This window comes from Populus nigra, chromosome 14 (genome assembly GCF_951802175.1).
Source record: "Populus nigra chromosome 14, ddPopNigr1.1, whole genome shotgun sequence".
Classification (NCBI taxonomy): domain Eukaryota; kingdom Viridiplantae; phylum Streptophyta; class Magnoliopsida; order Malpighiales; family Salicaceae; genus Populus; species Populus nigra.
In genome coordinates this window covers 13,401,580-13,426,998 of record NC_084865.1, presented here as the reverse complement: position 1 = coordinate 13,426,998, position 25,419 = coordinate 13,401,580, and the positions used below count along the sequence as shown (strand labels likewise).

Here is a 25,419-nt window from a genome sequence, read left to right as displayed (position 1 = left end):
AACAGATAGAAACACCCACCCTTAGGCTGTCATGCCACTGTCAACCTGGGAAATCATAGTCTGACTTGTACATTGATGATAAATTATTCTCACTTGAATTTTAATAAATTATCTATCATCTAGACTCCAACAAAATACATTAATGATCTATTTTTTTTTCTCCCTGGCCCCTTTCTTTGGTTCCAGCTCTGAGCACAACCAAAATATTGTACTAATCAAGCTAGGTAGAAGTTAGAACACAGGCGATTTGAACTGGTGAAGGGCTTCACTACTTTGGTGCTAGGACATTACTTTTTTAGCAGGGGAGAACAAAATAATGGGAATGAATCCACATGCAAACGCAATATTGTAAAGAAGTAGAAAACAAGTTCGTCCCACCATCTGCAGGTGTTGTTTTATGACCACCACTACACGTTTGCTTGCTCGTTTCAGTACCGTATGAATTAATCAAAGAATTACGGCAATCGTTCGATTAGCTAGCACTTGTGTTCATATACTGCAACAGAAACTATAATTCTTTCCATTCTAGTAGGAAAATCTCTTTGATTTGCCCCTGCAAACTGTTTAATTCCACAGCACATTCATCTCCGTTGTCAGTCACTACAAATACGAATGCTTGGTTGAATCATTAGCTATATAAAGTATTCCTAAAATAGAAAATGAGAAAAAAATCACTCTACGAACCAAGACCCTCTATTGAAATGATATATATTTTGTTCCAGAAGCTGCAACGAGCATCTGGTATTTCTATTGATTAGATATAAGCATAATATCAAACACAAGCATGGGTGAACCATGAACTCGAATATTAGAAGCATTGCAAACAGGCATTTATCAAGAAGTCTAGCCTTTGCATGATTGACACTAAAGGGTGCCTCAGCTATCAGCCATTCACCTAACTAATCTTCAGTCACTGCCTCAGACCTTCAACAATGTAAGATGCATACAGATCCCTGGAAAAGAATACAAATATCACAAGTAAGAATACTCTATTATACAAACCAGAAATCCATCATAGACTTTAAGTCTGACAAAAAACACACCACAAATTTTTACAGAAGGAAAGAACTCACATGGAATACTTGATGGCATCAATTGCAGAGGCAGCTGGCAAGAAGTCTTCAACATCAACTTTCTTGTTCTCATTCTTCTTATCTATTATTCATCATAAGTAAAGGATATACAGTATTGCAGTGGAGATGTTGTAAATGGATAATTCGTGTACATGCTATATAGTGGATTCAATAAGTTTTGCCCGCTTATTCAATGGAGGAAAAATTACTCTTTCTAACTTATGACTACAAGTAAACCAAATTAAGAACTTGTATGAATATGGATACAGTCCTCGAAAAAGCGGCGAATTTCAGCCAGGCGATGCGGAGGAAGTTCCTTGATGTCCTTGTAATGGACGAACTCAGGGTCATCAGCACACACTGCAATGATTTTGTCATCCTTTTCACCCTGCAATGCAATTCTAGTTAGTGATTGCTAATCCCTATCCAGCGCTTGAACCAGGTACAGATGAGGAGAAAAAATATGCAGTAAATTTCATGTAATCAAATTTCTTGTAGAATATCAGGGAGTAGCGAACAAAATTCCTTTGTTTTTTACATAACCAACTGCCAATGCACCACTTAAAAATATGGCTGCATATCTATACAGTGATGCCAGGATGATGCATAATATGAATATAGTTTTGTATACCAGTTTCTGTTCAGACTCAATAGAGATAGCCAGAATATTCAATAATCTAATGCAATATGAGAAAAAGGTGGAATCATTAGACAGCCCTTTCTTTTGTATCCCCAATGGCCCCAAAATCTGTTATAGTAAGAAGACAGGAGCAATTATGGGAAAAATTAAAAGTTGCACCTGATCAATCATGGGCATTAAACCAATTGCACGAGCACGAAGGAAAGAACCGGGTAGCACAGGCTCCTATGGCAAGGAATAATCAAACAACTTGTTAAAGTAGTTGAGCTTTGAAATTTAAGTCAATATTTTTTAATGGACAAAATTTTTTAAGGCCAAAAGGACACTACCTGCATCAGTACCAGAACATCCATAGGATCACTGTCCTCACAGAGAGTTCGTGGGATGAAACCATAGTTGTGTGGGTAAACAACTGATGAGTAGAGAACACGATCAACCTGTTCTTAAGATGAGGAATAAGTTTTTTCTTCATGTAACATAACAGGGAGTAAAACCATACTTATGGCAAAGTAGTAGCGCATGTTCGTCTTAATAAAGGACATAAAACAAAGGAAAACATGACACAAGCAGAAGTTGACTTTGCAGTATTAATTGCACTTAAAGAATTCACCATAATGCAACCTAAGAGGTGAATCCCAGAATTTTAGACCCTTGCGGAAGACCTATAGTTTACAGGTTCATCTTTCTCTCTGTGTTTTCTTTGTCTAACAGGACAACATATTCAATGTACATGACATTATTCAGTTGGATTTCTAGTCTATTCCCCATTAGGCATGACAACATGCAGAATGGAAGGATGAAAGAGTAAAACCACATGGTTCTTGTTTTTCACTACCAATGTATTAACAATCCTACTTTCTATCATGAACAACAAGGTTAAAAAAAACATCAGAAAGAATACATTTAAAGTTACATTTCCTGTTAAAGAAAAAAACATAGATTAATTATCTAAAAGGGTAAAAAAATAATAACAGAAAAAATGAGAACAAGATCATACCTTTATAAGGCCACTTGCCTTGTCGAGCTCATACTTAACCTTGCTGCCCTTGCTGATCTCAATCACCTGTCATGCAAATCCACTATAAGATCTAATTCAAAGTATCTTAATGTAACAAGAGCAATAAACTATAAGTCCGGACTTCATGGTCAAGAATCCTGTTTCGATTAGCATCGGGGGATAACAATCCATAAATGCAACTATGTACCAATTTTCTGCATCATCTCATGAGGTATATATTTCTTGAATGTCCTTCCTTATCCAATGCACCCATTGCCAAACATAGAGTCTCAAACCTCACTAAATCTCTTGAATGAAGATGAGAGTTACCCATGAAGATAAGAGATAAAGGCGTGCATTCTCCATGACCATGCAACAAAATGAGAGAAAAAGAACTTACACAATTGAAAACACTTGGAGCACCAGGTCCTGCATAAATTGAAACATATAGCATGATCAATGGAAAATGTAAGAAATGCAATAACACAATGGGACCATGCCAAGAGAGAAGTGTCTGTATAAACATACTCTACTAATACAACTGTGGCATGTTAAGCAACGAGAGTTACCAATCTCCAAGTCATGCCAGGGATGCGCAGCAATAGATCTCCGGGACATTGAAGAAAGGATCCTTTCATTGAGAACAGGAGGCCATCCTGCACGTTTCCCGGTCACTTCCCCATCGTTGTTAGCCATGTTTTCAGTGTTGCTGCGTAAAACAAAACACAACCATAATCATAACACAACCGTAATCATCCGCCATAAAACACAGTCATTTTGATTAGGAGGAGCTAGGGAAGACAAACAAAGGCATAAATACAATTACTCAATTAAGAAAAATAAATTTTTCATAATGAATGAAATGAATAAATAAACAGGTCAAATAAGATTCAGCAAGATGTTGACTAGGACAAATTGTACACACACATACATAACAAAGTTCAAAATGATACGAATTCAAACACCAAATATTAAAGCAAACCCAGAAATCACAGAAGAGAGACGGAGCATTTTCTTTTTCAGAGGAAAAGAAAACCTAGTACAAAAAAACTTTTTTTTTTTGCTCTATTTTTCAGCTACATAACTCTGAATCATGCAAAAAATCACAACAAATAAAGAAGCCACAAAACAAATTAGTTTATAATCACCAGATGATTAAAGCAAATCACTCGACAAAAAAAAAATTCAAAATCAGTAAAAACGAACAAAAACACAAAACAAAACCTCAGTCTACATGCGCAAAAATCAAACAAAGAACCAAGAAAAACACAAAATATAGTTCTTGCAAACTCAAAAAGAAAACAAAAGAGAAAGAGACAACACACACGCAAGACTAGAATGATCAAACAAAACCCTGAAACCACATGCAGCGGACACTAAAATATAAATGCTAAAAAAAACCCATTTGAAAATCTAACAAATACCCTTTATTTTTTAGCACAAAAAAATCCAGATTCCATTAAAAAAAGCATCAACAAAATAAAACCAGCTATTCAAACCAAACTTGAAATAAAAGAAAAAAAAACGGAATGTTTAAAACCATTAAAAGAAGAGAAAAAGATAGAGGCTTACAGAGAGATAGAAGAACTGACGTTACACTCTGAAAAGCTTGAAATCAAGAGAGCATATAATACCGCGTACGTTAATGCGTGTGTGTATATAAATGCAGAGAGAGAGAGAGAGAGAGAGCTTGGCTTTATTGAAGGAAGGTGAAAGAAGACGCTACTATGACTGTCACTACCCTTTTTTCAACAGCCAGTCTACGGTGAATCTGGACCGTTCGATATTGCATCAATATAATCTTACGCTTATGGATCATGGGAGGCGTCAGTGCTTGATTTTCTACTTCTCTGATTAATCTCCCTTGACATTAGCATTCTCACGAGAAAGGGAAGTGTGAAGGTAATAATAAATGAGTAATTGAGCAGTTAATTAAATTAAATCACGGATTATAGGGTTAAACTCCCAATATTAATGCCACACGTAGTTAGATAACATGATTGTCTTAAATGTAAAGATGTTTAGTATTATTAATTATAGTTTGGACGGTGTGATGTTAGAAAATCTTCCATGATCAAAACGCATCCCACGTGTCTCGAGATCGTTGGATGAGTTGATTTGATTGAGCTTAATTTTAAGTTTTAAATTTAAATAAAAAAATAAAACGATTTAATTTTGATAAAACAAGAAATATTACATTCTTTTACTAACTTTATCTTGAATTGACAGTTCACTGTATCGAATATTATTATAGCATTATATAACATTGTCCGAGTTTAGATTTGAATTCTTGTTGTCTTTTCTGAGAAAATGATTAGTGGTGTTTTGATTTTCTTGAAATTTGATGATTTAAATTCGGGAAAAGAAATAAAATAATAAATATAAAATTATTTTTATTTTTATTTTTATCTCGCACTGAATTATTTCATTTAAATTCAATAGCTTATATTATATTCAGTAAATATAAGATTTTAATCCATTATATGCTGTTAGTTTTTTTATATATATAACATGGGATGTTTGGGCAGTTTATATATATTATAATTAATTTTTAGATTTTCTGAATATTTTATAGGTTCAATAATTAAATAAAATATTGTGAAGATAATAAACATGGATACTAAAATTCAAACCTAGAATATAGAGGTAATAAATTTCCTAGCAGGATCGGTAGGCCACGGTTGGTTTTTGTATGTACAAGTCGTAATTTATAATAATAATAATAAAGAAAATAAAATCATACGTGGTGTATTACGTAGTTGAGCTTGCCACGTTATCCGAGGACTCTCCTTTATGTGTAATTTACTGAAGGGATATGCTCTCAGCTTGTGCTAGATTCTTTTTTCTTCTTTCGATAAAAAGAAAACTGTTCTCAACCTTTATTTCAAGCCTTTATTTCAAGATTCTTCCCAAATTTTCTTCTTAGATATATCCTTCTGGGTTCTATTTGTATGATTTGTAAATTTCATATTTATAATCTTCCATGAGAAATTCTACTGAAATCAGTATTGATCATCTCATGTGCATATGTCGCATGGAAATTGTAAGGCTATTGGCATGTTTTGGAACGCTGTCCAACCCGTGATTCTATTTTTTAAAAAAAATTAATATTTTTTAAATATTTTTAAATAGTTTTGATATGTTTTTATCAAAATAAATTTAAAAAAATATTATTTTGATGTATTTCTAAGCGAAATAATTTTAAACTATAATCGCTATTATAACTTGGCTTTCTATTGCTATCTCTAGCTTTTTATGTGGTAGTGTATTTGCATCTTTAATGTCATTAACGTGAAAAATAATGCCTGCTCTATATAGAAAAAATTATCATAGCTTCTTGAAATTAAAAAAAAAATATACATTAAAGGACATGCCAAAGCAGGATTGAATGGACCGAGATAAATGTCGAGCTGAAATTCTAGCTGAGTGGGTCTGGACAAATGGCTGGTGGTTGAATTTTTGTTTCTGAAATATGTGTATTATTACAGTGAGAAAAGTATTGCATAAATTTCATCTCACTTATTTGTTAATATCTATATCACCATATATAAATATAATTATGAAGAATATATATTAATTATATCTATATCGCCACAAATATAATTATGAAGAATATTAATTATATCGTATATATGATTAAGAGTTGAGATTATTTTTTAATTTTATGGTATCTAAAAAGTGAGAGTTGAAATAGCTTAATTATAAGCTAAAATTATAATTATTCTTTCAGAAAATATATTTCTGGGTTCGACACCTCGGAGTTTAAATATAGGGTAGTTCGAGACAAAATTTTGGAAATGTGAAATTGATGAGTTAAGAACCAACCTGCATACATTATTTGATATAAGGGCCGTACGTTTGCGTAAATATTATAATTTTTTTTTAATTATTAATATTAGTGTTAATACGTGAATCTCAATTAATTTTATAAATTTTAAAATTAATGATTATATAAGTATACAATAACTCTAAAAAAACTTGAACTTGTAATCATTAAAAAAACAAATTTAAAATCTAATAAGTTAAGTTAATCTTCAAAGTTTAATATTGTAGTTTTTGTTATAGCTGTAGCCGTAACTATGACTACTGTTATAATTATAAAAAAAAAAATTAGCTTGTGAAATTAATTATATATATATAGTTTCCATTTGCATGTAGAAAGTGATTGCATCAGTCAATTTTATCTTTCGTTTTTAGGGTTTTTTAACGTAAGATATTCTCACACTAGTTCAATCAAGACTGGACGACTGTTTTTGGTCGAAAATGTGGTAGATTGGTGCTCCGGCGCATAAAAAAACAAGAAAAGGGGCAATTTGCCAAAGTCAGTATCGATTCAGCCCCGAAAGTATCGAACTTCCATTGATGGAAATAGCCAATCCTCGTCAACCCTCTACCCACACCAATGTGAATGTGTTCCTCGTCCTCCTCCACCTTCATATTGAGTGGCCACCACAACTCCATGAAAGGAAATGCATCCTGTGGAATTACACCAGTATTAATGTTTTGCACTTGGAAACCAAGCTGGCAGATTCTACATGGAGCAAAACACTTTGGCTGGCTTATTTTGGTTCTGCTACAATCCATTTGGCCATTATGACTTGAAGATCACATTTGAGCGGTCATCGATCCCTTGTGAACAATGACCTGTGGATGGAATTCATTTACACAGAAACATCGCCATCTTGCACTTGTCGAAAGGCCCATATAAGCTTCGCCACTGTGCGTTGACTGGTGGTTTGTGCATGCATTGGCTAGCTAGTTAGAGTGCAAGGACGCTGTCCTTGGAAGGCATCTGTATGAACAATTACTTCTTATAGCTTAGTTACTTACAACAGGGTCCAGAAATTGGGTGCCTGTCAATGTCACTGTCTGCGAAGCATCTAATTTGGTTCAATGAATTTAAGACTCTATCAAATATGGGAGCACTACTGTTGCAAAAGAGAAGGATGGGAGTCTCGGATCGATTCTCCATTCTAGAGGAAAGGGAATCGCATTCTCTTGAAAAATGATTGAGAATGTTCAGATTCATGACGATCTGGCATTTCCTTAGAAATTAAGTTGGAATTTGAGACCCAAATTTTCCATGGTAATTAATCTTAAGTTTTCTATAACAAATACCTCCTGATTTTGCAATCGAGTTTTGCTTAGTGACTGCTTGGCTAAGCCCTCGAAACTGTGTTTCCACCAATGAAAAATATTGAATGAATGCTTGCTTTTCATGCAGTTGAAACGGACATGGCCAAACAAAGCTTACTCTCTAATGGTTTAAGAGTACGTAACGTGAGTGGCAGGAATTATTGGAGAATAAAATAATGTGGAAAGTTATTCTTTTTCTCTGCCTTTTCTTGGAAAAGACAAGCAAATAAAGAAGTATTGGTTTATATTAGATTGACGGTGACGCTATTCCGTGGCCAGATTAATTATTTTCAATTTAAACAAAAAATATTTAAATAATGCAATTATATTTTTAAAAAACATAAAAAAAATTAAGATTCAGTCCATTAATTCGGGTCTGATAAGTTCAACTAATTCAATAATATAAATATAAATATAACAATAATAAATAAATGAAAGGAAAGACAATGATCAATTAAAAACAATAAAATATAAGCATGCATGTTACATGAGTGGGAAAAATTATTGGAGAATAAAATAACATGAAAAGTAGAAGAATTTTAATTTTTTGGCTTTTTCTTGGAAGAGACACATAAATAAAGAAATCTTGGTATATACTAGATTGGTGGCCACCTAAGATGTGAGTCAAATTAAATTCTTTCCAATATTAAAAAGATATCTAGATATTATAATCATTTTGAAAGAAGCAAAAATGATTGGGTCTTGAGTCATTAACTCGATCGAGTTCAATAAATTTAATTAATTTAATAATATAAATAAAAAATACAACAGTAATAAATAAACAAAACAAAAAAAATAATGGAGATAAATTAAAAAAATAAACATATGCTAATACCATAGAAAATTATCCTTCAAATATTTTTAAAAGATCTCAATGACTGTATTTAATAATGAAGCAAAAATTAAATGAGAACATAACTCTGTAGAAAACAAAATGAAAAAAAACCTCAAAGTTCAATTCCTGAAAAATAAAATGTTTAAAGATAAAATTTAAAAAAATAACATAATTAAGTAAAGGTAAAAAAGCTCTACTTGAGCCTACTTGAGCTAGGATGTTATATTCGCGACTTGGTCATTAAACTAGGATAATCATGTAGAAAACAAATCGAATAAAATTATCAAGCTTGATTATCAACCAACTTAATGTTGAAGCCGAAACTTAAAAAAATCAATTTAAAAAAAGTAACGAGAAAAAGACTCGGGTTAACTCAGGTTAACATATTAAACTTGTGCCCCGGGATATGAGATTGAGATAATTCCATAAAAAAAGTGAAAAAAGCATGAAGAATGATCCCTAACTAACTTTATGTAAATGATAAAATTGAGAAAAAAAATCAATTTAAAAAGAGAATCTAAAAAAAGACCGACAACAACTCGGGTTTAACTTCAAATTATTCTTCATGAGGATCATCATCTAGATTACCCAACAAGCTTTTTACTTGTTTTTTTAGTCATAATCAACATGACGTTAAGTATTCGAACACATTCCTTTCTTTTTCATTGTCATACCCATCCATTTTTTTTTATCAATTAGTATTGATAACTATCTATTTAGCTATTGTTATTACAATATACTAAGAATCAAAACATCTTTTGAGTCTGTCAATATTATCGACCAATATTGATGATCATTTTTTTAGCTATATCATCATGACATACTATGTATCGAGCATCCTTCTAGTCCATCAACATTATTGACCAACATTGATAATTATTTTTTTAGCTACCGTTGCCATGGCATATTAAGCATCGGACATCCTTCAAGTCCATCAACATTATCAACCAACATTGATAATCATTTTCTTAGCTACCGTTGTCATGGCATACTAAGCATCAAACATCCTTTGAGTCCATCAACATTATTGATTAACATTAATAATCATTTTCTTAGTTATTATCATCACGACATACTAAGTATCAGATATCATTTGAGTCCGTCAACATTGATAATTATTTCCTTAGCTACCGTCATCACGGCATACTAAATATCAAACATCCTTTGAGTATGTTAATATTTTAAATAAGATCATACAATATTCCTCGAGTTGATTCATGACATTTTTATTTTCAAAGCTATTTTCACTATTGTACATTAAGGAAAATAAGATAAAACTAGTGACAATTCTGAAATTTTAAATGGGATAAGGTGAATGGTACCCACCTCATCTTCTAATAGTTCTCGCTCTTTTTGCTGATTGACCTACTTTTAATGTTGCTCTTGATTTCAACAAGGCGATTGAACATTTATTAAAAATACAAAAACACCCGAAGTTAAGTTGAAATTAAATACAAGGAGATCAAAAGGTCTCAAAACCCCATTGCGTAAGGGGTTTTAAGATCTTTCAAATGACATCGTGGAAGGTGGTGTTTGGTGATCGAATAGCCTCTTACTCGCCGCTAACCTTCTGGCTCGTGCCATAAGGTTTTTTTTTAATATTTAACAATTATTAAAAATATAAAAATACCCTATATTAAGTTGAAATAAATTAAAAAAAAACCTATGGTGAAAAGAAAAGAAAAACCCTAGATAATAGTTTTGTTAATTTTGAAACTAGGGGCAATTAAAATAATTTAACTTTAACAAAAAAAAATTAAAAAGATATAATAGCCCCTTTATGTAAAACATCTTTTCTTTGTTTTCAGGGCATTTAAATAATTTAACTGTTCTAAAAGATGAAAAAAACTAATCAACCATCAAACAATTTAAAAATGACATTGTAACATGGTCAGAAAACCATTCCCCCCCTAACTCCTACTTCAATTGTTATATGCCCCAGGGACAAATTCATCGTAATGCTACTCTAATCACTAGTGTTACTTGTCCTGGGGTAAAGTAACTTCCCTTCCTTCCTTATTATTATTATTATTTTGTTAATGTTAATAATTAATGCTCATTGATCCAAGATATGCCTGGCTCACCCTTTCAAGATATGGCTGGATGACATCGGTCATATAACCGGAGGAATCGCCGTCCTTCCACGGGACCCTTTTCACCGCAATAGGATAAATGGAATGGAAAGAAGAAGAAGAGGAGATTTTGGCAGAAAACATTCTACTTTTGTTGTGGGTTTTTATATTAGATTTAATGTGTGTGTACATGTTTTAACACTTGAAAAATTATTGAACATGAAAAATATATCTCCAACTATGACATGAAAAATGCAGAAGAATATATGTTTCTTTTAAGGTTAATAAGTCTAGGGATGATTGCTGCATGATTATCAAGCAGTTCTTCTGGATCATCTTTCGTCAAACCAACACACACAACAGCACATTATGTACAGAATTTTGCCTTCTTTCATGTTATAATCAAGCAAAACAAATCTGAAGTACTTCGAGTAGCTTTAGCATCCATAGAAGCAACACCTTAGTGTGGACATACAAGTATGTGGCTAAGGGCTTATAAAGACCAGCTCCACTATACATACTGACGAGTGCCAGAACTCTTCCTGTACATGCTCATGAATTTGGCCACAAATTCTGCAGAATAAGTGCATGATTTAGGCTATGAACTGTCCAAGTGCTTAAAACAAAAATTTCCATTTGGATATTGAGTTATATATATGATGCTAAACATTGTTGCTTCAATGAATTGCAGAATCTTTATGTGTGTGTAAACTATAAATGATTATCCTGTTAGAGTGTTTATCCATTTTACCTTCTAATTTGAGTAGAGCAGTTGTTCCTGTTGGGAGCCTCTTATCCTGTAAACAAAAACCTCGTTTATTTTCAGTTTGTTGACAAGTCGGCATTACAACTTGGATTTGGTCTTGCAGCACCGAAGCTAGCCTGAAGACACCTCTTGGCCGGAAAACCAAAAGAAAAGGACCAACAAAATGGTAAAGAGAACTTACATAATAAGCATGCCAATAATAAAGCTCCCTTCTTGAATTAGCCTCTACTCCCTTCAGGAATTGCTCCACCAATTTCTGTTGGAGATGCAGCTCTATCAGAAATGTATATTTCTAGTAGTTACATAAAAAAAAAAGAAAACTATTGGTAGTGATAGTGAATTGAATTATTTCAGGCTAGAGATATCAAATGCATCACCAGGAGAATCAGTTTGGGGTTAACAAAATCCACAAGAAGCCTTTTCAACTTTTCCCGTGCAGAAAACAATCTGCGAAATCCATAGAAGCAGAAAAGGATAGTTAGCATTCATCAGGAAAACCGAGTATGGTAAATTCTGATTGCTACCCAGTTGGATAAATTATACTTATTAGGTGATGGATCAATCAGGATTTCTGTTGCAAGTTCTACCAAAACCTCTTCCCATCCAAATGGAATTGGCTGATCATCGGAAAAAGGATAGCTGCAGAAGAAGATTGCCACAAACATTATTTATTGGTGTTACTAATTATCATTGCCCTTTTTTTATACAGATTTATTGGAAGTTGATTATGTTCATTAGTTCAAGTCCTTACTTGTGTGCTTTGCAGGCTTCAAGAGCCATGATTGCTTTTCTCAGGTTCTGCTTCGATTTGGCAGCGATCTTAGCTGCAAAGTTCATCGGTAGATCAAACTCTTCTTTCCTTGCTATCTGAATGAGAACCTCCATGATCTGGGAATGAGGTTGAATCAAGAAATGAGAGTTAAGACAGATTTTTTTTTGCAAGGTCTAATTTGAGCAAGACTAATTCAGTAGGACAAAGGTATTCAAGTATTGATGAGGGTCATGATTAAGGGGCTTGGAAATCTTAATTTTGGACTTTGTACTGAACAACTGGATAAAGTAGACCAGAAAAACTGTCATTATATATCATCAGTTCATTCAAGCAGTGACTACACTGATTTTAATTGGAACATTCTTACCTCATGGGTCACAGGAGCATCAACTTTTAAAACTTTGCACCGATTTTTTACGGTTTCCAGAATGTCTGAATCATCTTCACAGCAGAGAATGAGTTTACAAGCATCTGTGTAACAGTCCATGATCCATTTTATCAAGGGCTGGATGTTCTCTGGTGCTTTGTCAACCTCATAAAGAACTAATACTGAAATAAAGAAGACAAAAGAGTTAGCTTCAAGTGGACGAATGAAACTGTTGAGCAGGAAGGCAATCTTGCTCATGTTTAAAGAGTTCACCTTTATAATCTGGCTTAAAATTGACGTTGCTAACATCAGGGGTAATAGCATAAGTGTTACTTATTTCCTTCACTAAACCCATTAATGCAGTTTTAGCATTTGGCTCCGAATTTACATTGATCTCTGCATGATGAGCACTGGATGTTATTGGAACCACTACCTGTGCTGCTCCCCTTTGTTCCTGTCCACAAGAAAGTATAAAACACTGAAACCCTAAGTTCTCCAGAAGATTAAAAACGAGTTAAATGTAATTGATGAATCTTCAACTTTCCACCAACTTCATTTTAAAATATAAATAATAAAGAGATATCGAGCTTTTAAAAACTTCAGTTCTGTTGATACAAGATGACAAATCTATAAGAGTGCTCATATAACCGAACCTGGAAATATCTTAAATCATGTGTTTTCTGCAAGAAAAACAGTGAATTAAGTTAAGCATCCGAAAATACTGTTTAAGAGAGAAAGATCTTTAATGTTATTGTGTCTGATAACCAAGGACATACATGCCAAAATGCATCACCAAATATATCGCCTATCAGAGCCATTGCTAGCGCTTTTTTGCCAGAACCGGATGGTCCCTTCAGCAAAATGTGAGGAATGCTGTCATGTGATACCTATGGTAATACATAAAATGAGTTAACAAAGCCTGCTGGTAAAACAGACTAGCAACGGTGAACGACATGACTTAGTTAATAAAGCAGTTTGCAGAAGCCTGAATGCAAGTGATCCTCAAAACATATTCATCTTGTGCTAAGCAGATAAAAGGAAAAACAATAATTCAATCCTGAAATAACTTACAAGTTGACCGAGAATTTGAGCTTCATGTTTGTGGCATGTAAATCCATTCAATGAACCGGGTTGATGCTTATCAGCCCAAAACTGTCTCAAGCTTTCAACCACAAATGCCTTCTCGATGAATGATGTTTCATCAGAACCTTTTTTTCCAGGTGATTTTGAGGTCTTGCAAGGTCCCTTCTTCAAACAAGAAAACCAAGCTTCTGTTTGTTTTTTCTTCCGGTTTTCGGTGAACTTCTTCAAGCTCCCACTTGTTCTACCACTTGCATCACTTATCTTGCTACTGTCACTGCCAAGTTTGCTACTGCTCTGCCTACTTGCAGCAGAGGCTGACGTCATGGTCATTCGTGAACCAGAACTTGTTGTCGAAGTTCTTTGAGAGTTATGATCGATATTACCATTTACTTTATTACGCTGAAGAAGAACAGAATCCATATGAGGAAACGATGCGGGTTTCAGGTACAAATTGGTTACATTGTTGTCCTTTAATATGCCATTCTTCTGCATCCCCAAAGCTGTCTGGTCAACAGAAAAGAAGATATCACCAGGAGAAATAGATTCCGTGCTTTCAAAATTTGGAACATCAAGCATAGAATCTTTAGAAAGCTTAATGTTAGCAACAGTCTCATTCAGTTCACCAACAGAAGCTGCTTTTGCATGAGAAACTTCTCTTTCCCTTTGTCTACGGCTCATGCTCCTTGACAAAGGTGATGGGCTTCTTCCCCCCTTTTGCTCTTTATGATCATGACTGTTTACCTGTTCCTTGTCCCAGGCCCTTTGTTTTGGCGCCGCTGCCATTCTACGACTAGCATTCTGTCTCTCACTCAATCTACTGTCTTCGTCAAATTGTAATTGAGTGCTCCTTTCTTCTCTAGTAGGCATAGAATCTTTAGAAAGCTTAATGTTAGCAACAGTCTCATTCAGTTCACCAACAGAAGCTGCTTTTGCATGAGAAACTTCTCTTTCCCTTTGTCTACGGCTCATGCTCCTTGACAAAGGTGATGGGCTTCTTCCCCCCTTTTGCTCTTTATGATCATGACTGTTTACCTGTTCCTTGTCCCAGGCCCTTTGTTTTGGCGCCGCTGCCATTCTACGACTAGCATTCTGTCTCTCACTCAATCTACTGTCTTCGTCAAATTGTAATTGAGTGCTCCTTTCTTCTCTAGTAGGCATCCTTTGATTTTTCCTTCTGTTGGAGCTTACAATCTCACCCTCTTCATGCATACCATGCTCCTTTCTCCCAGATTTAAAAGGAGAAATTTGTCTTCCCTTGTCTGGCTTTGACAAGGGACTAACGTTTCTCTGCCTGGGTTTAGGTGAAACAGCACCACCTCCTCTTTGTGCCTTGTAAGGAGAAACTTGTCTTCTCTGGTCTGGTTTTGACAAGGGACTTACATTTCTCTGGCTCGATTCAGGTGAAACAGCACCACCTTCTTCTCTTTGTGCCTTGTAGGGAGAAACTTGTCTTCTCTGGTCTGGTTTTGACAAGGAACTTACATTTGCCTGGCTTGATTCAGGTGAAACAGCACAACCTTCTTCTCTTTGTGCCTTGTAAGGAGAAAGTTGTCTTCCTGACTCGGATTTTAACAAGTTATCAAGATTTCTCCGACTTGATGTAGGTGAAACAGAACCACCTTCATCTCTCTGTGCCTTATATGGGGAAATTTGTCTTCTTAACAAGGGATCGACATTTCTCTGATTTGGGATAGGTTCAGCACTACGATTATCTCTTTGTGGCTTGTAGGGCGACTTGCTGCTGTGCCTCCTTCGAGGAGGACTGGAAACAGAGTCCTTCTTTGGAGAGTAATCATCAAATCTTGAAGAAAATCTCCTGCTGTTTTTCAAAGGGCTGACATTTCTTGGTAAATCTAACTGAATTGGACTCTCGGGACCAAAAGCTCCATTTTTCTGATCACGCCTAGGACTATCTTGCCAATCAGTTTCTGTATCTGATGGCTCATACCCACTTCGCCTTTGCTTCAGGACATTAACAAGGTGAGGATGAGGACCTCTATATCTAGTCGAACCATTCTCCTTTGTGCTCATTGTTTGCGAGCAAGAATTCAGGAACTTTCAGTTTGAAAAAAAAATGTCTCTCTTCCAAATAGCCTTGGAAAGTGTAGGAATCAAGAAAGAACAACGCGAGAGTCCTAAGAACACGAAGGATTTCGATGCTGAGACAGATAAAAAAGTATGGAATCTAAGGAGGAGACTGACACTAAGGAATGCAGAAAGGTGCTTAAATTTAAGATTCGATGATTACAAAGCTGGAACATCGGTAAGGACAATGCTTAGAGGCGTTCTGTTTCAGGTTTTAGACAGCAAATTTACAACCTAGGATTTTTTTTGTTTCCTGTAAAATCTAAGCTTTACAACCAGAATATTTTGCCCTTTTGTCCTCTCATCATTTGTCTTTTCCTCTCTGGCTGGCTGCTGGACGAAAAGAATTTTGGATATCTGGAAGGAGTGTTGGCTTTAGTTGCTGAAATAGCAAAAATTTCCATGTTTAGGACAGGAAACAAAATTCAAATCCATTTCAATCCTGTAATCTCACCATTTGCTTTGTAGCATTAACTACCATTGGATTTCATCTCTATCATATTCTTTGAGGATTTCCTTTAGATTGTAACATCATATTCTTTGTCAAGCATATTCTGTGATTTCTACTGAATTTCCATTATGTTAATTTTGCTTAGATTATTTGATGAATGCGATGGCGCAGCTATGCCAAAAAAATAAAAGGTGAGACTATCTTTGGTTTTATCTGCACAAACTTAACCTATTATTATCACATCAATTTGGATCATTCACCTAATGCATGAACTGCCTGTCAAAGTTCTGGCACAGGGAAACTGTACAAGGCACTTCACTATCCGATGCAGTAACCCAAACGTGTTTTTATTATATATCTTCACTCGAGAAACCAGGTAACAAAAAAGTGTAATTCTGCTTCATCCCTCAAATTGCCAGAGCATACACTGTTGTAGCTGGTGAGAAATGGAAACCCAATGTTTCTGGCTTTTGCTACAACATAATTCCTGTGTGATGTTTGAGCATAATTTGAATTCTCAAAGATTTTTAGTAGGCCTTCGAAGGACCTACCCATGGATCCAAGTCACCCCCAGAGTAACCAAGAACTACACGCTGTAAAACTTCTTCAGAGGCTTCAGTACAACTTCCTGCAAGATTGATTCTTCAGACTCATTCGTTTTTTCATTTGGATTTCCAGACTGACAAGCAGAATTTAGCAGTGCAAGTCCAACAACTTGCTCAGGAAAACCCACTGCCGCAGACAAAGCAGTAAGGCTTCCGAGGCTGAAAAATTACCATGATTCATATAACTCCATAAGCAAAGAGAAATCATAAATATTCTTCAAACAATGATCGCCTTATTATCGATATTCAAACGCCATGTTTAAAACCTTGCAATGATTCCTCATTCTTTACCCCTTCTCATGAAACATTGCCTGTCATTCCTCTTCGCCGCTCACCAGAGCATCCAAAACAGTCGTCGCCTACCTTTGTTAGTGCTCTTATTCAATGCCATCTCTTGCTGAATCAACACATTTCATCATTGAATCATCAAACGAACTTGCATCGGTGCTGTTTATTTGCAATGAATCATTTCTACATCATGTTTTTAAAAAGCCATCATTTCTACACCAGAGTTAATATTATTGATATGTTTTCTAGCATTATAAAATTTATGCAATTGAAGAATAGAAAAATGATGTCTGCGTTTAAGATAATAAATTGAAAAAATATATAAAATGATAAATCTTAAAAACAATTATGAATATTAATTAAAGACTAAAATAGGAAATTAATCTTTATAATAAAAAATAAAAGGTAGATGTACATACAGATATTTTACCTTGATTGTTCTTTTTATTTTATATATATTTTATTTAGGTTGGAGGTTTATTGTGGTTGTTAAATACATATGATTGTTGTTCTTATAAATACATCATACAAATATAACTCATCCATTTAAAACTTAAGAGAAAGAAACTTTAAACATAAATTATAATAATCTCTTTGATATGTTATAAAATTTTTAAAACCATAAATAAAAATAATTGCTCTTAAAAAAATATCAAGCCGAACAGTTTAAGAATGAAAAATGATATTAATTAAAATTATAAAAAAAACAGGTGTTGCTGAGCTTAGAAGAACAAGCTTGCATGCCTAACCTAAAATGAAAAAGTTCATGTACGTCCTCGCTTGGAAGCCTACGTCTACATGCTTGGGTTTTTTTAAAATAAATATATATAAAAAATAGCGAATGACATATCTTTTACTAAATATTTTTTTCAAAATAAAAACAACATATTATCCGATGTGACGTCCTCTAATTTATTTTCAACTTATTTCAAGATAAAACAACCCAAAACATCCTATGAATTCCATAGACTCATTTTCTACATCAAAATACCCTAAAGTCATTTTAAAAAATAAAAATCAAATCAATAAAAAATAACTTTACAAGCTCCAAACTCTTTCTTTTTGCTTGATTAAAAAATAAAATTATCTCAATTAAACTCTTTTATTTAAGACGAACCAATTGATATCAAGATTTGATTTTTTATCATTAATAAAACACCGTCTCTTTCACATTCATTTTTCGATAACAATCTCTCCCCTCTCTCAACATGTAAGGATTAAAATGATATAAAATGAAATTTAGAATTATAATGTAAAAACCTAAAACAATAAGGATCAAATATAAAAAAACTAAAAATTAAAGAACTAAACCAACCTTTTTTGTTCCCTTTGATCAATAAAAATGAAAACAATTATATTTTTGTTGTGTCAATCTTATTCCTTATTGTTTTATTTTTTTAACTATGTCTAGAAATTCTATAATAGAACATACAGATTGAAACATCCCAAAACATACAAAAATAAAAATATGATTTTGAAGAATGAAATTAAAAAAAATTAAAATAATCAAAGTGCAAAACATAGAAATTTTATGGTTTTTAAGGAAAAAATTGACTATAAACAGTGGCATGAACAATGAATTCAGTACAAATAAATAATGTAGCTGCACTAGAACACCCATGTGTTTTGGATTATTTTGTAATTAAATTGTAATTGTAATTGTAATTATAATTATAATTATAATGAATAATTAAAAGCTCGTTTGGGTCCATGTGTTCCGTCAGGTTAAAAGCTTGACTAATTCAACTACTTGACTGGAATTGTGTATCAAATTCTATTTTTTTCAAATCAATCCACAAAGCACGGGGTTTAATAGGTAGTTTGTTTATTTTAAAAATATATTAATTTGATGTTATTTTTAGTATTTTTTAATTATTTTAATGTTTTGATATTAAAAATAAAAAATTTTAATTTTTTTTAAAACATTATCAAATAAAAAATATTTTTCATAATAATATCAATCAAATACCAGTAATTTAGATGTTGTTGGGAACACAATCAAATAATGTTTTATAAAAATTTAAATATTTTTTTAAATTATGTTTTATGTATTTAAATTATTTTAATATACTAATATTAATAATAAATTTTTTAAAAATAAAAAAATATTATTTTATTATTCAAAATAAAAAAAATATTTTAAAATCAGAATTTAAATATGTAGAGGAGATTTAAGAGTATAATTATAGTTATTTTTTTATTTAAAAATACATTAAAATATATAAAAATATTAATTTAAAATAAAAAAAATAACAAATTTTTTCAGCAACGATTTAAGAGACATCTAAAATGTTCCGTACAAATAAATGTCTTTAACAGTTTGACAAATAAACGGGAAAACAAAGACAAAGCCCCCATTCTTTTTCAAAAATCCACCCCTCACCCGCACCAGATTTTCCGCCATGGAAGCTCCTGTAAGGGTCATCAATCGCAGTCTCTTCACTAAACCAACATCAACGACTTCAAATTTTCTAAAACCCATTTCAATAATCCATCGATCGATACCCTCACAACGACAAAATCTCCAGACCCACATCGTATCAACACCCAAATTGTCTCATTCTCGCATTCACTCTTCATTTTCACCGTTCTCTCACTCACCCGTTACTCCTAATCCAAACCCCATTAAATTCCTCCTCTCGCTTTCCTCTTCTCATCTCTCAAACCCCACCAAGAACTCTGATTTTAACTTCAAATCTCATCAAAATGAGAGGCCTTTTACGTGGAACAAAGCACCAGAGAGTGTTGTTAGCGGTAAAGGTAGTGTCTTTAGTGATAAAAACCCAGTTGCGACTGTGGTTCTGCTTGGCTGGCTTGGAGCTAGAGAGAAACATCTCAGAAAGTACGTGGAATGGTATAATTCAAGAGGGATTCATGCTGTTACGTTTGTCGTTGATATGAGAGAGTTGCTTTGTTTTGATTTTGGGAAGAGAGTGGAGAAGAGGATCACTGAATTGGCTAATGAGCTTGTTTCGTGGGTTTCTGAGAGAGAAGATGATGGTAGAGAGAGATGTTTGTTTTTTCACACCTTTAGTAACACTGGTTGGCTTGTGTAGGTTGATTGATTGCAATTTTTTTTTGTGTAATTTGTTGTGCCTTTTTGGGTTTGTAACTGGATTGGTAATTGTTGTGGTGTGTTGTTGTTTACAGGTATGGTTATATCCTTGGGGTTATGCAAGAGAGGGAGGGACTAATTGAGAAGATTAAAGGGTGTGTTTCTGATTCTGGAGGTGGCAATCAGTTAAATCCTAAGGTTTGTTGAGTTATGGTCTTTTTGAAGTCATTGATTGTTGTGATAAATTTGTGCACATTTTTTTTATTTGGTGTGGAAGTTTATGAATGTTGCTGAATGAATTAGTGAATGCGTAGTGGTGCAAATTCTTGTTTTCCCATAATGAATGTCTTAGTTGATGATAAATTGTTTTTCTTAGCTTTGGTCTTTCAGGAGAAATTAAATGTTAGCTTTTGACATCTATGGATCATGATTGGCTATGTCTCGAATGGAACCATTTTCATGCTTTAATTGAGTTGCAGTCTTCCTAGTTGTTCTACTCTGCCAGACTTCCCTATCTTCTTATTTCATGTTAAAGCTGATTCAACTGGGTCAGATACTCCAAGGTTGATAACATGGATCATACATGAGCTAGATGTTGTGTGAAGAGCTCAGTGTGAACCTAGGCTTTGCAGAATAATATACAATTTGAATTAACATAGTAACCTCATTGTGTAGTTGCATTAAAACTGCAATTTATGTTACATTTTGTTTAATTTATTATGGCCTCATTGCTTCTCAGACAACCATTATAGTCACTAGAAGCAATGAAAACAAAGTTAAATTTCGGAAGGATGCTTAGCTTTATGAACCTAACCATGAATGGACTTGAACTGGTTGTGGAATAAGTTTCTCAGTTTCAAAACAGAAATAAGGAAGTGCTTATCTGTGGCGTGGTATGAACAGGGTGACTGATGGAAAGTTTTGAGCATGTTGCTATTAAACTTTTCTTAATTATTTGCTCATTTATGGTGGAATTCTGCAGTAGTGTAGAACAGTGATTCTTGTAAGGTTTCAAATAGGCATATAATCATGGTTTGGAGTGCTAATGTCATCTTGAATTGAAGATTCTGCTCTAATTGGCATCTGGCTGTTATTGATGTTTGTTGTCAATTTTTAGATATTTTTTTGTATATATATCTAGTGGTGCTTGTGTATCTGTTTGAAATGCTGCTCGTTCTGAAGGGGTGCTAATGGCTGATTTTCTTCCATTTTGGCAGGTCTGGGCTGGTGGGTTCTCCGCTGCCTTGCTGAAGAAACGCAGCTCTTCTGTGCAAGTTATTGAGACTAAAGAAATAAATGGATTAGAAAATCCAGCCAGTGAATCAAAAGAGCAAGAAAATGAACCTTCAATGATCGAAGCCATGGTGCTATATGTATTTGAGATGCTATTCTCTGTAGTTCTAAAGTTGCCAGAAGTGGATCAGTAAGTGCTCTTTTTGTGTCTTGCTCTGTCGAATGTTATATTACACCTTGGTGGGAACTAATTTTCTGTTCTAAATAATGGTCAGCACATGTATCAGCTGTAAAAAATTTATCCATGATAGTGCTTCTTGCTATGTTTGCAGGAAGTTAACGGAAATTGTGTCCACACTCTCAAAAAAGCAGCCTTCCTGTCCCCACCTTTTTCTATATAGCACAGCAGATAAACTTGTTCCATTTCAATTAATAGAGTTGGAGATCCAGGATCAGAGGAGAATGGGGAGAAGGGTAATGTCCTATAATTTTGAGTCATCCCCCCATGTGGACCACTTCAGAACTTTCCCCGATATGTATTCGTTACTGCTTCATAATATCTTGAAGGAGTGTTTTCCAGTAGCTAAACAGATTTGAATTCTGAAAATGCATGTTATTTCCATCAAAAAGTCACGTGTTCCTTAGCCACCATTGATGTTGTTGTACTGGAAGCTTATTGATTGATAAATAAAAATCATAAGGGAGGGTGTCTCTCTAATAGACAACAAAAATGCATGTTATTTCTTTCAAACAGTCGTGTGCTCCTTAGCCACCATTGATGTTGTTGTACTGGAAGCTTATTGATAAATAAAAATCATAAGAGAGGGTGTCTCCTCATTAGACAACAAACTTCAATTTTGTGATTTTTCTTCAAGGTTCAGAATTCCAAGTATGTTTTCTTTGATGAAAAGAGATGACTAGTGCATATATTCTGAAGCTCAATATATTTATTCTTTTCTTGCCGAACCTGTTTGGTGAAGGAATGCTGTTGAGGGCCCTTATTTTTTTCGAGCAACAGGAATTTTTCGGTATTTGATGATGCTTGGATATGTATCCTTGTTTGTATTAGCATGAAGTAGTTTTGACAGGAAGGCAGGATTTTGCTTGTGATGGAATCCTTTGAAATTGGTTCACGTATTTTTTTTATTGTTCCAAAGTTATAAATTAGCTTTACAAGGAATGGACTGCTGAATGCTGATGCTGTTAATGTTCTTAATTGTTAGGCCAACCCATGAGACTGGTTGTTAGGTATTTTAAATATAGAAAACAACTACTCAGTAGCTCAGTAGGTCAAGGATTCCCTCTGGTTTGGTGAGTAGGCATTTAAAAGAATTTATATTTTTAAATGTTTCTTTAAAAAATTTAATTTTCGATACTTGAGATTAGTTCTCTATTGAATCAATGGAATCAAAAGTAGTGGATATTTTTGTATTGATTGCCTATTATACTGGGATTATTTAATGTGATTAGTTAAACTAGACTAGGTAACTGTGCCTAACTGTGGGGCTGAATTTATATATATATATATTAAAAAACTGATGTTCAAATACTAGAATTATTTAAAAAAAAAATTATATGCAATTCGAGTTATAAATTTAATTGGGTTGAATAAGTTGAAAGTTGATTTTAATTCAATTAAATAAAAAAAATAGATCAAATTTAAAAAGAAATGTGATTTAGAATAATTTAATGAAATTTTTTTTTTCAAGGGAACAAATGGAGTATTTTAATTTACAGCGAAAGAATAAAATGAGGTATAAAAATTTGTCATTATTAATTCAAGTTAGCATGACAAGTTTGTGATATTAGAAATCAGAGATAAGTTAACTTGAAATATCTTGCTAAACCTGTAGTCTAAATCATGATATTAGAATAACTTGATAAAAAAATAAAAAAAATTATAAAGTGTTAAAAAAAACATGTTAATTTTTTAAATTCATGACTTTGGTTATTAGACCTGGAGCATTATATTTGAAAAATCATGAAGTTTAATTTTTAATCAATGAAATATTGAATGATAAAACTAAAAAAAAAGTTTAATTATACAAAAGATTTAAAAAAAACAATTAAAAAATAAGGATCAAAATTTAATTATCAAAAAAAATTTATATTTGATTGAATGAAGAAATTAAAAAGAAAAATTAATTTAGTAAAATGATAAAAAAATCAAAAGAATAAGAATAAAAACAGTCATGAAAAATAAAAACAAATTTATGATTGAAGGGTGAAATTGAAAAGAATAATAATTTTTCCAAAAAGATTTAAAAAAAAAAATCAGAAATGAAAACAATTAGGATCAAATTAGAAAACATAATACCATTAATTTGAATTGAATGATAAAATTAAAAACAAATAAAACTTTTATAAAACATTTAAGGAAAAAGAATTAGAAATCAAGAGAATGAGAACCAAACTAAAAAATATAATATTTGTAAATTGAGATGAAATGATAAAATTGAAAACAAATAAATCTTCTACAAAAGAGTTAAGAACAAGAATTAAAAATCAACATAATAAGAATTGAGGTTGAAATACCAACAATAAAAGGAGTCAAGCTGTGATTTTTAGGGAAAGTGGGGGAAAAGAAAAGAAAAGAAAAATCTCTTGGCGAACAAACTGGATCGCCAATGCCAACATGTGCCACTTCAAATGAAAAAGGACACGATGATACTTCCAATAACATGATAGAAAGACATTTTTAGAAGGCTTCGCATATGCAGCTTGAAGTGCGAGGCCGCCTCTCACGCTCCTCCCAGTGTCGTAGACTCACACCTACCTTTTTTATATTATTTAGCCAAATGCAAAATTACCCATGAACTGACTTAATAATAAAGGAAAAATCATTTTGAAAAGATAAAAATACTCATTGACTCCGGTTTTAATTTTTTTTATTAAAAGTATTTTGGTCATTTCACTGTGTATTTTAACAGTTTATATTTTATATTTGAGCAAATATCAAATTGTTTTTTAGCTGATATTATAGTAACAAAAAAAATCATTGTGAAAATATAAAAATATCCCTTAATGATAGGTCTAGATTTTTTTATTTTAATGATATTTTGGTTATTTCACTCTATAATTAATATAAAAAAATTATTTTTTAGTTTTTAATTTGACAATGAGAAACAAATCATGTGTAAAATCTTCAATAACCTTAATAATTAATGATAATTTTTTTCTGATTGAATAAATAAAATTAAAATTACAGTAAATAATATTTTTAAATGCGAGAGTAGGGTGATTTTTCCAAGGAGTCATAGCTTCTTAATTGGTTTGCGGTGGTAGTTACCATCGATGTAGTTGACATGGAGGATAACATGGATTGATTGGGGAAAATTATTATGTAATTAGATTGTCAATAGTACAATCGAAGTCTTGTTTCAAGATCCTACAAAATAAAAAAAAAACAATTTAAACTTTTTTAAAAAATCAAGATAATCTTTTAAAAAATAAATAAAAAATTATAAAATCTAATTTATAAGTCAATTCAAGTTAATTATTTTTATTTGACTGATATTATTTTATATAAAAAAAATTACAAAACTCAACTTCTAATTAATCCAAAACAAAGGATTAAAGTTTTCTGAAAAGAAACTTAACTGGATTGTCATCATCAGTCTAAGTGGTCGAGTAGCAAAGCTATGGACCGTGAGCAATGCAAATCTAAATAAAGTCATGGTTCCTGATCTTGTGGGACGTCCTGAAATTAATGGCTTTGAGCTGTGACTCTGGGAGGCTCAAGAAACAACAGGTTTCATGGAAGACTGTTTGGAAGATACAGGATAAAAGACAGAGACTGGCTGTAAAAATGATGTGATTTGATCGATACTGTTTGTCTCCAAAATGTTCATAAAATTGATGTCTTACACAGACGCTAAAACAATCTAAATGATAATAGACACACGATCATTTTGCCGTTGCACCATGGCAAGATGTTTGCCTGAACGTGTTTCCACAGATT

The 25,419-nt window shown here is 32.9% G+C and overlaps 3 protein-coding genes across 4 annotated transcripts; 1 reads left to right on the top strand and 2 right to left on the bottom strand.

Annotated features, from left to right (window-relative positions):
* Positions 1–696: 696 nt before the first annotated feature.
* LOC133673436 (soluble inorganic pyrophosphatase PPA1-like) lies at positions 697–4,444 on the bottom strand. Its single transcript, XM_062094235.1, has 9 exons — positions 4,283–4,444; positions 3,280–3,419; positions 3,111–3,139; positions 2,711–2,776; positions 2,043–2,150; positions 1,873–1,938; positions 1,341–1,461; positions 1,074–1,155; positions 697–953 (listed from the first exon to the last, which is right to left on the bottom strand). Exons 2-9 carry the CDS (start codon positions 3,404–3,406, stop codon positions 911–913), a joined length of 642 nt encoding a protein of 213 aa, XP_061950219.1. The 5' UTR covers positions 3,407–3,419; positions 4,283–4,444; the 3' UTR covers positions 697–910.
* Positions 4,445–10,992: 6,548 nt separating this feature from the next.
* On the bottom strand, positions 10,993–15,772 carry LOC133672568 (uncharacterized). Its single transcript, XM_062093015.1, has 12 exons — positions 15,448–15,772; positions 14,774–15,057; positions 13,730–14,482; positions 13,435–13,545; positions 12,932–13,112; positions 12,659–12,840; positions 12,271–12,407; positions 12,063–12,158; positions 11,897–11,966; positions 11,701–11,775; positions 11,505–11,550; positions 10,993–11,326 (listed from the first exon to the last, which is right to left on the bottom strand). The coding sequence occupies exons 1-12, from the start codon at positions 15,770–15,772 to the stop codon at positions 11,265–11,267; spliced, it is 2,322 nt and encodes a 773-aa protein (XP_061948999.1). The 3' UTR covers positions 10,993–11,264.
* Positions 15,773–19,488: 3,716 nt separating this feature from the next.
* Positions 19,489–22,307, top strand: LOC133673530 (uncharacterized). Of its 2 annotated transcripts, none has more exons than XM_062094388.1 (4): positions 19,489–20,012; positions 20,321–20,423; positions 21,443–21,648; positions 21,791–22,307. In XM_062094388.1, exons 1-4 carry the CDS (start codon positions 19,573–19,575, stop codon positions 22,053–22,055), a joined length of 1,014 nt encoding a protein of 337 aa, XP_061950372.1. In that variant the 5' UTR covers positions 19,489–19,572; the 3' UTR covers positions 22,056–22,307. The 2 variants fall into 2 exon arrangements, with proteins under 2 accessions (XP_061950372.1, XP_061950371.1); XM_062094387.1 differs by having other exon boundaries at positions 19,489–20,222.
* The last annotated feature ends 3,112 nt before the right edge of the window (positions 22,308–25,419 follow it).